At 45.1% G+C, this 11,537-nt stretch overlaps 1 protein-coding gene across 6 annotated transcripts in view; it reads right to left on the reverse strand.

Moving 5' to 3' along the window:
• LOC308116426 (calcium/calmodulin-dependent protein kinase type II subunit gamma-like) overlaps positions 1 to 4,956 on the reverse strand; it is a 44,523-nt gene extending 39,567 nt beyond the window's left edge. For all 6 annotated transcript variants that reach the window (XM_080474609.1, XM_080474605.1, XM_080474608.1 and 3 more), the window contains exons 1-2: positions 4,752 to 4,956; positions 1,062 to 1,156 (exon numbers count right to left, since the gene is read on the reverse strand). In XM_080474609.1, the coding sequence (XP_080330735.1) occupies positions 1,062 to 1,156; positions 4,752 to 4,816 (160 nt within the window). In that variant the 5' untranslated portion in view covers positions 4,817 to 4,956. The remainder of the gene's footprint in view (positions 1 to 1,061; positions 1,157 to 4,751) is intronic.
• Positions 4,957 to 11,537: the final 6,581 nt, after the last annotated feature.

Below are 11,537 nucleotides of genomic sequence, written 5' to 3' on the forward strand. Positions count from 1 at the left end.
TGGAATCCGTGGGGTCTTAGTGGTTGATGAGATACATTTAGCATAAGTGGATTAGCCTCAATACAAACCAATCCCCCTTCGTAGAAAGACGAGAGAAAGGCAATGAGGGAGAGAGGCTCGCAGAGAAAGAGAGACTTGGAGGTAACAGGAGAGTGCAGGAAAAAAAGGGAGAACAAAGGAAGTCAGGTGTACGTGTGTTTGTGTGAACGCCAGGAATGAGAGTCTGCAGGACTAATCAGCCCAATACAGAAAAGGAGAAAGCAATTAAGTATCTCCGACACAAGCTGGGGGAGGCTCTGACCCAGTGACATGGGCTCACGTCATCGTTACGATGTGGCACGCCACACCAGATATGTTCACGTGGGTGTGGATCTGTGCAGGCAGACGCACTGCTGAAGGCAACAAATAAAATACAGGCGTGGACTGCAGTGCAACGTGAATATGAACAATTCACCTCGCAACAGCAAAATCTTGAAATCCATAGAGAGCTGCTTAGAAATTTGGATCAATTAGTTGCTCCGTGGTTATCTATAATCACACCACAACGAGCTGATTGAGTCATTCAATAAAGTGTTTATAAAGACTGTCATTAAACCACCGAGAGGTGGCTGATAAGAACCTCCCAACAGAAGCAACGACTAAATTAAAGATTTCCTCTGCTTACAGCAATGCATGCACTAAATTTCCCAGAAGGCCGAGTGATATATACAGCAAACAGACACGAACCAGGGGATAGTTTTGTTACACAGTACTAGGATAGTTATAACTTCAATATCTTCGGTAGGCTGCAGCAGGCCAAGCTGAAAATCAATGAGTTGAACTGCTTTATAGCAATATTGAACTTGCAGGATTTGTCCATCAATAAGATAAAGTACCTTGATTTGTCAAGTATTTAGCTTACAGGATTAGTCACAAACCCGCCATTTGCGCTTATTCACATATGAAGCGCTGCTTTTAATGCAGAGCCTGTCTGAAATGGTAAATTATGAATACGTATATGCTCGTCGATACTCAGCAAAGGCAAGGGATGCATGTATCAGTGTCCGTCTGTGTTACCATACCTCTTGCAGACAGCTTCTTAGTGTTGATGATTTTTGCAGCATATTCCTGTCCTGATGACTTCTTAACACACCTACGCACCACTGAAAAAGCTCCCCTAAAAAGAAAGAACACAAACAAGCAAATATCAGTTCCATTCCATATGCTTTCTGTCACACAAAAACCAAGTGTGACATTTGAAAACACACACACACACACACACACACACACACACACACACACACACACACACACACACACACACACACACACACACACACACACACACACACACACACACACACACACACACACACACACACACACACACACACACACACACACACACACACACACACACACACACACACACACACACACACACACACACACAATACAAACTGAAAAGGTGAGTCAAACAAGGAAACCAGCAGCAACACAACAAGCTACTCTTGAGCATGAGTATAGATATTAGCTTGAGGGCTCGGATTAGAAGTTTTCTTCTGCTAATCTCTGATGTACACACAACACAATGCAACACCCCCTCCCAGAGGAATTCAATTTGCAGCAGCCAGTGCAAAGACAAGGCTGCATCTCACACAATGGCTAACATTTAGTACATTCACAGTTATAAATCTATTCATACATAAAGGAAAGGGGACAATACACTCCAAAACAACTGCAACACTGAGGAGGTTTCATATTGACCTACGTGAACACTCGTCACAGCTCTCATGATTGTACAATTTTGAGCATTGCGAAATGCGCAATTATGCATGATTTTTCTAACGCCTTGCAGCCTGTAGAACCCTCAGTTTCTGTCCTTAACATTTTTCCTGAAGGCGGAAGACTTCTTTTCACTACTATATCTGGAGGGTCGCTACTTTGCCGCTGCGCTCGGCTCGCACCGCTCTGCTCTTAGTCTCAATTATTTACAGATAAATGAGGGGTGACAGGTGACACATTACAAGTCAGTGCCTTGACGTTAATAACCTATGACGGGGCAAGATGCATTAGCAAGCACATGCAGAAGCAAGTGGCCGGTCGAGAGAAGAAGAATTTGGGGCAGTGGAGGCCGGAGCCACTCTGCAGGCTGTGTAGGTGTGTACACAAGTGTGTAGTGTGCACTGGCTGTGCAATCAGTGCCATCGATTACCATCAATTATTAGGGAGCAGAGTGGAAATGGCAGCTGGAAATTAAGGCCAGTGTATCTTTATAGGGCTAGTGTTCCCCTGCTGTTCATTTGAGTACAACAGCCAGACTAGAAGCAATTGGGAAAGCAGGTTTTTGACATGATTAACAGGGTCTGAGCAGCAGAGTAAAAGCCTGGATGAATCCAGCTTTGCCCTTAGATATTAAACATGACTCAATCGTAAGCATTACTATTAAATAATGGCCTCAATGTATCCTCCAAAATAACACCTGATTTACAGGTAATAAGCTGATTGATAACTCCGACCTGTCATGTTTGTTAATTCTAGTGTATTTTTATCCTTGTGAAGGACTTAACGTTGCATTTCCTATGTGAAAGATGTACTATGAACAAATATAGAATGATTAGGCTTTATTGTATCATGGCAATCTCCCAATTTCTGATGCAATAACATGACACCATCGTAGCCTTTATGTATGCAACTTTCAGAATCTCGATTATGCTATGCCAAATTATGAATGACACTCATTTTCCATCTTGCCCGAGTTTAAAAGAAACAAAAACCCTGCTGAGAGTCTTCATCTTTCTGTGTCACTTAGCATCAACAGCATGTTCAGTGTGCTCCATCCATGGATGATCGCTGGCTGCCAAACAACTGGATCCCGTCAGGTGGTGACTCCATGGAATTTTAAACTAAGAGGCAAAATTGCAGCAAAGAGGCGTTCAAAATGAGTTTGGTTACTGGCTAATCAACAGTTTTAACAGATTTTTGTTAAAAGTAGAAAATGCTCTCTTTAACATTTTAATTAACAACTACATGACGGAATTCAGAAAACACCTGAAAACTCCATAACAAATAAACTGAATCTTACAAAATTTTAAATTTGTCATACAAATTATAAATATACAAGGAACTATCAGAAAATCACTCCTGAGTCATATTACAGCCATTTATTTTGCTTTAATTTTTCTGTATAATTTTGCTGCTTGTTTTTATGTGCTTTGTCTTAGCAAATCATTGCTACTTGCACTCGACTGGGCTAGTTTTTTTATATTCCATGTATTTTATATCAGAACAAGTCTTAACCATGAGTGGGCTTGAATCCTGGCTGAAGCATCACTTGTATCCAGCGTAAACACTTGTCGGGTTTATGCTGCAAGTTGCAATGAGTTGCAGTGGCGACTCCTGTAAAAGAAGCAGCTGAATGGGCACTTATTCCCTATATCATGTACTTTATGGGCAATGGATGGTGCAATTGCATCAACTGATTTTGACACACACTGACATCTTACCAGGCGTGTATAAAAACTTTAAGTGCTCTGTTTTATTGCGTACATTTGCACAGACTGATATTCACCTATCCATTCATCTTCTATATGGCATCATTTCCTTTCGGGGCAAGTAAGGTACACAATTTCCATATGATGTTCTTTCTTTTGGTAAATTTAGATTCAACCTAAGCTGTGCAGGATGAAGTCTTATAACAATTCTGTTTGGATATATATTATTGTTTGTTTTTTACATTTCTTATTTCCCTGACCATCAGTGGATTGATGGTTTTGGAGCAGCCTGCACGTCTCTGAGCTGCATGAAAGGTGCAGATGAATAAAGTTAAAGTGGATGGACGTGCATAGGAGGGCGACGGAGCTCCACCGGCCAAGAACAACAGATGCTGCTGCTGTAACAGAGGAGGTGGTGGTCCGGTTTTCTCACCGTCATCAAAATACCGAGAAAACACGTCACTCCCTCCTACACAGTAAACCGCAAACCCGCCGTTTTAATGCGGGTGATCGGAGATTACCCCCCCCCGTCCCCACAATGCCCGTATTGATAACACAGCGCTGGGGACAGCTGGTGTGCGGAGGCATTACAGCGCAAACATTAAAGCAGCCGAATAACTTCCTCGTTAAGTGATCCAGGGGTAGGTAGCGTTACTCAACACGGTTACACAAATCATCCGCAGCTGCTCGGAGCTCGGGGTGGGGAGGGGGAGAGAGTGAGCCGGCCTAGTTAGCGAGCGACCGCAGCCTCATCAGGTCCGCCGAGCCCGCACGGAGCTGTCAGAGCCGCGGGCCGGCGAAATGTCACAGGTCTCCGGCGTCTCCCAGGGCCCCGCCGGCGGCTGCGGCGGACCAGAAAATACCGGCCAGCACAAGCGGAAGAGCCGAGGGCTACGACTGCACCGACTCGTGCCGCGTTTCGCCTCTCACCGGCGGCGGGTGGAGGGACCGCGGCTCGGCTAGTTTATCGATGTCAGCGTGGTAGCTCGTGGGCTAGTGCGCGAGCGCAGCCCGTTACTGCGGGAGGCGGCTAGTTAGCCGATAGCAGCGGTTATGTAGCGCGACTGCAGCGCGACAATGACAAATCGTTAAAGCGCCCAAACATGGCCAGTGTGCGCGCGGTTGTGGCGGACTGTCAGTCCCGCGAGCTGGCTAACCAGAAATAATGTGAGGCGAGGCTGCGGGGGCGGGGGGTGAGGGGGTTGGGGGAGACAGGAAAAAAAAACCCGACAAGACAAACACGATGCACAGTGGTAACGCTGCGGCTTGGCTGCTTACTTCCCGAGCTCCTCGTACAGCTGGTACTCGTCGGTGAAACGGGTGGAAGTCGCGGTAGTTGCCATGGTCGGAGCCGTGTGAGAGAGGAGGGGAGCCCGAGCCCTGGGGTACGACGGCGGCTGGCTCTCGTACGGGGGGTCCGAGAGGAGGAGGGTAGCCTAGCCTCCGACACTGGAGTACCTTTCTGACAGGCAGGCAAGACTGAAGAGGAGAGAGGCGAGCAGCGACGGAAAGGGAGGGGCTGGGGAGAGGAGGAGGAGGAGGAGAGTGATGATGGGGTGTGTGTGTGTGTGTGTGTGGTGTGAGAGAGAGAGAGAGAGAGAGAGAGAGAGAGAGAGAGAGAGAGAGAGAGAGAGAGAGAGAGAGAGAGAGAGAGAGAGAGAGAGAGAGAGAGAGGAGAGAGAGAGAGAGAGAGAGAGAGAGAGAGAGAGAGAGAGAGAGAGAGAGAGAGAGAGAGAGAGAGAGAGAAGGAATCCTCGCGAGAATTAGCTCGTGCAGCATGAGACCTGGGCCTTCCTTCAGTTCAATGAAGTCACTGGAAATGTGGGGAGGAGGTGCGGAGGTACACTGCCTCCCCTCCACTCAACACACCCTCCTTGTCAGAGGATTTCAAACCACAGCAGCATTTTCTTTTTAATTATTTCGCTGCTGGAGAGGTGCATTCAAACTAAATAAATTCACAAATGTGGAAATAACGCACGCATCCATCAATCTTCTGTGTCAGTCAGTCACACATACTCACATGCATATCCACAGGCAATTTCATTAACCTCACATGCATTTTTTTTTTTTACTTTTAAAGGAAACTTTAATATTTCCAGGGATGTTCAAGAGTGCCAACCACTAACACCACAGACAGCATCCATCCATATCAACTTCATCCCAGTTAAAATCATGTAAGCTTGAATTAACACTGGACTGAGAGTGGAGTAAACTTGTGGACGCCTACAACCAATTCACTAATATACCTGTTATTGGTCTCTTTCGACTGAGGAAGCCTCCAGCACCTGGTGAGAAACCCACACAAGCGCAATCTGAACACAGACTGTGAAGTGGGAGGTCAAACACCACCACTGAGCTGTTTCTAGGTCTTTTTGGGATGTGATTTCCAGCCTGGGGCCGTCAGGGAGAAAGAGGTTGGGGATCACTTTTCCAGTGCATGTGAAAATGGGGTCAAAGTAATATAAAGACAATAGTCCAAGAAGTACTGGGCCACCTGCACTAAATCCCTGCAATGCAACAAATCTCCCAGAGCAGACCAGGACACCAGGAGGCAGTCGTTACTACCTGCGATCAGTTAATGGTCCCTTTTAGGGACAAAAAGGCCCAACTTGAAAATACATTATGAAGCAAAAGATGTCACAGATGAAAAGAAAGATTTGCCAGAATTGTAAAGGAAGAAATAGATGTGATGAGTTATCAACGCACTAGCCTGCTTACCAGTATAATGAGCTTGTCTCACCTCTGCTCAGAACTGTTAATAACATGACCATATATGGGAGGATGCAACTACATACACACCAGTTTGTAGCATATGTCAAGGTGACATCCTGCTTGTGTGAAGAAAGTACGATTGTGATGTCTAAACCTTCTCGGGACAGAACACGAGATGTAGCCAGTTTCGATAAAGACAACATGTGATCTCCACACCATATGTGCAGGGAGGGGTGAAAGAAATGCTTATAAACCAACGTTTTCATTTACTCTGGGCTCTTGACCATTTGAAGCCTGGTCCTCCCGGACAGACTGGTGCTTGAGCCCGGGATCTCGTTTTATTCCATGTATTCTGCTTAAGGTAATTATCTGTGAAACTGTGTGATTAATTCCACTCTTGTTTCCTCATCAATAAAAGAACACATTAATGACTGTTTTTCCTTCAATTGCTAGACATGTGAATGTGCACAACTCGATCGGTTGAAGGGTTAGCGTTTGGAGAACGTGGCAGCACTACACATCTCAAGCTCTATAGGTCGACATATCCCATGTAGGGGAGGTGTGTTACTTCATGTGATGTAGGTAGTGGACATACAAGAGCCATGTCTCGGTGCTGCCCTACTCATACTATAATTCTAAATTGTACTGACTGTTGGCTAGGTTGGCAGGGCGATGCGATGATTAACGCTGTCACCTCGCATCAAGAGCGTCTTGGTTCGAATCCAGGCCAGGGCCTTTGTGCATGGAGTTTGCGTGTTCTCTAGTGGGTTGTTTCCAGGTACACCTCGTACCGCTTAGCAGGATGGGTTTCAAACAGTGGCCTCATCCAGGGAACGTACTCAAGATTATACATCATTGATTCGCCGAAGAGGTTTAGTATCGGTATAGAAAACTGTGCCTTTATAAGCCCGTAAATTACAACATGCAGAACTTAAAGCTGATTTTATGAAGCCATAAAATCATCTATAACAATTTACACCCTGGCCGGGTCGCCAGTCCACCACAGGGTAAACACAGAGAACCGCATGTCTTTGGACTGTTGGAGTAAACTGGAGTACTGATGTAGACTGACACATGGGGAGAATATGCAAAACCAGATTTAAACCCATAACCCGCAATACCACACAATCCAACCCTCATTACAATCAATCCAGAAATAATTTCTTTATAAATAATGTCACCATTAGAAAAAAAGGCTGACACGACAATTTTTTCTGGCAAATTTACACAAGACAAATATAGAAGCTCTGATTAACTCCAAACGCGTGTTTGATTTTAAACTCCAGTACCCAGAGAGAACACATGTACACACGGAGAGAACATGGAAACTCCTCGTGCCCACCTCAAACTTGTGAGGTGATTTTTTTCTCCAGTTCTCAACAGAAACCACTGACCACTGAGTTTGTGGGCAGAGTTAACAAACTGCTGCCGAAATATTAAAAACATCCACACTGAAGTGGATTGTGTGAGGCTGCTGGTCTAACGGTGAATGCCACACGAGATCTTATATAACAAAAAAAAAAAACGTAGTCCTTTATTAGGCAAGTGACCGTTTTTGCACATCTTGTGACGTCTACTCCCAAACCAATAATGGTAAATTGAAGAAAATGCCAGAATAATAAAAAGAATTGTAGTAATTATAGACATAGGTGTTATTTACTATAATAGCATGAACATGCTTTGGCATCCCGCATTCCCAGTTTATTCAATAATATGTACATTTCTACATGAACACTGTTCACAAGAAACTACTGCTCCTGACATTATAAGTTACAAACTCAAAAAGTTTAATCATATTTAGTGTGATGAGTGATAAATCGGATTGGCCAGAAGTGCTCAATAATGTACCTGCAATCTATAAGACCCATTTAGGTTTTTTTTTTCCCACTAGGAATAGTGTCTTATGGTGACTTTAACACCATTTTGGTTCAGAGTTGATTTATTATCATTTCAGATATGATAAAGTGATTTTAAAGTTGAAGTATAGAAATGTTTTTCAGTTCACACACATTTAGCTCTAAAAAGGGTTAATAACGTGACTGGATCTTCTTCCTCCACAGATTAGTTAAGCGTCCAACCAAACAAAATGTAGTCCATTAACATTTATAAACACACTTTTATGGGTTTAAGTTGACTTTAGTGAACATGCTTGTGACACTAGACCAAGGGGGGGGGTTTGTTTATGGTGCAAGCCCGCGGACTAAACCACTGTAAGCCAGTTGAAGAGAGGAAAATATCTTTCAAAGCATTATTACCTAACACTAGTGCGCTCAATGCATATTTTTAACGTCATTTCAAAGAATATTGTTTAGCTCACAACAAACGTCCTGTTTTCCCAAAGGAGGCAGGTACTGACCCCATGCCCCCCCCCCCCAGTAGAATTTTCACCGATGCATAGAGCCATAGTTTTGGAAGCTATATGCATCACGATGATTGAACGTGAGTGAAAAAGCAGCTTTGACGTCCAGTTCCTGTCTCATCTCGTACTGCAACGAGGATCCTAGTAGAGTTTCACTGCACTGGTTGGGATACACCCAGCGCTGGGTCACACCTTACTGCAGCAAAGGCTGGCCGGGACACACACACACACACACACACACACACACACACACACACGCGCAAGCATAAGTACATACAGACAAACACACTCAGGGGATCAATATTGATTAATGCAGATCTTACTCTGAACACGGGAGGTCTTTCTGAGTCACTGATTTTGCCGATGCAGTTGAGAGCTGCATAAATGAGAACAGGATGGGCAGTGGAAAGACTGTGACCGCTGAATCAGGTTCCCACTGACAAGCATGCACCTATGGTTTTTTTTTGTTTTGTTTGTTTTTTAACCACAGTGTGAGGGCTGTTAGCTTGGCGGTGCTAAAAGATGGTGTCACACAGATCCAGAGTGCCTCACTAAATGTTTAATGTGGCATGAGTGGGAGGCCATCAGAGGACAGGCGGGTGGGGCTGGAGGGAGCCTTAGAGCATGAGAGTTACAGTTAGAGGCCCAGTGTGTGCGCAGCTGCCTGCTCAGCACTACAGCTCAGAGGTGGGACAGCACATACAGCACATAGAGACATTGCCGGGGAGAGAGAGAGAGAGAGAGAGAGAAAGAGAGAGAGAGAGAGAGAGAGAGAGAGAGAGAGAGAGAGTGTGAAAGCAAAATGGTGATTTCACTTGAGAATCTTGGTGCGTGGTTGTGAGCGTGGGAACACAGAGCTGAAAACACTGAAAAGTTCAAATATTACGAGGCCGTATCTGCAAGTGCAGCTGACTGAATCGGCGATGGAGAGCTGGAAAACGGAGGCCAGCGTGTGTGTGTGTGTGTGTGTGTGTGTGTGTGTGTGTGTGTGTGTGTGTGTGTGTGTGTGTGTGTGTGTGTGAGTGTGTGTGTGTGTGTGCATGTTTTGTGTGCTATGTGGAAGACAAATGAGCACTGCAACGTAGGCTACTGGCCCTCTCCTGCCCTCCTTTTCCTACGTGCTAACCCTGCTGCCTCTCCTCCTCTTCCTCCACCTCCTCAGCCTCCACAGAAGTTATATAATGTTGAACTCCTCAGCCTTTGTTATCTCACACCAACCACACACTACGCCTTGCCGGCTTCATGAGAGACGGTGGAGCAGAGGAGGGAAGAGGAGGGAGAGCAGAGAGAAGAGAAAGTAGGATGATTTCAGCTGAAAACTGAGAGGATTTATTTTATTTTTTTAGAGTTTTGTATTAATATAATCGTCCCATCGCTGCCAGGTCAGTCGCCACCTTCATCCCTCAAATCTATCTTATGCACCTAGTGTGCGTGGGCTCGGTGTCTCCAGACCACCAGCTGACTTCCCTCCTTGTTTCTGTGATGATAAAAAAAAAAAAAGAGAATGAAGGTGGCAGCTATTTATGTTAACTTCACTCAGTGTTCCTGTGTCACCCCGCAGTGAACACCCCCCCCCCCCCCCCAAACAGTATAAATGTCTCTGAAATGTCACGACCATGCCGTCATGTCCCGAGCTCGGAGAGAAAACGGTGACAGGATAATTATGGTCACATGGTTCGAACTGAGCAGTGATTGAATGGGGATGTTGTGCCATGGGTGGATGCCTCTCTTACTAAAATGTCTGTGCATCTCGCAGACCGAGCAAATAGTGAATCGGATCGGTGAATCATTAGCTGCAGAGGCACATGGAGTGGACCTCGTTGTCTGACTTACAGAGCCAGAAGAAGATGATTTTGGAGCAAATGCCATCCTGTGGTATGAGCTGCAGAGCCAGAATATCCCATTTCTGTTTGCAAGAAGACTTCGGTGGCTCAAGAAAAGCTGCAGTTGGATCAAAAGTGGACCAATTGTGCAATCAGAGCTTCAGCCGCTGCAATGCATTTAGGTATAATGTGGTTTTTTTTATTTTATTTTTTATTTTTTTGTTATTGTGACTAATGAGGGTGAATATGCCATCTGTTACATCATCACAACTGAGATGGTGGAAAGGGCCAAGAGCTGAGTCATGACACTCCCATTCTCCATTGGAGGAATAATCTGACTGGGGGAAGTGAATGAGTAACACTCTCTCTTCCTTCAGCGGATACTGTCGTGATGCCCCACAGCCACGGCCGCTGACCTCCAACTGTTCAGCAAGGCTGTCATTGACAGTCATGTCTGCGCGGTGCAGCGCCCGGGTGTCAGAGCATGTCGCTGCACGGGCGAAAAGCAGGGTGTCGCAGATGAAACGCCAGCATGCTCAGTCAGCTCGGACGGGATGAATAAATAATGGTGGGATTCTGAAACACAATGACAGATTAAAAAAAAAAAAGGAAAGAAAAAGAAAAGAAATCAGAGACAACGTGCGCTCCGTTCTCGTTCTTGATGCTCACAGATTTTTGTCATCCGAAGCATGGCATCTCCTCCATTGCAGAGTGCACCCCTTAAAATTGTGCCTCTGATTGCCAATCCATTCGAACTGTACACTATTTCATATCAAACCACATCCAGGAGCATTCGCTAAATTACTCTGATTGAGCAAGAAGTGGAAGCTTTAATCTTCCTGCAAGAATTATGAAGGGGAAAGTTCAAATGTACAATTTATATCAGATTTAAAAAAAAACATTTTTTTATATCTTGCAATTCATTAGTAAGACAGACATTAAATACGCTACACTATGCATCCTCCTTTTTATCCAACCTCGGGTCATTGGGGCCCGGAACAGATCCCAGCATACCCTGGGACAAACACTTGGTCCACCCTGACCGGGAATCAGTCCGTCACTGAGCAAACGCAGAGAGACAGACAGTCACACACACTCAGATTCACACAGAAGGATATCACCAATAAACCTCTGCACACAATGTGGCCTAAATTACTCTCATATATAATT

This window comes from Lipophrys pholis, assembly GCF_963383615.2.
Source record: "Lipophrys pholis genome assembly, chromosome: 1".
Lineage (NCBI taxonomy): Eukaryota > Metazoa > Chordata > Actinopteri > Blenniiformes > Blenniidae > Lipophrys > Lipophrys pholis.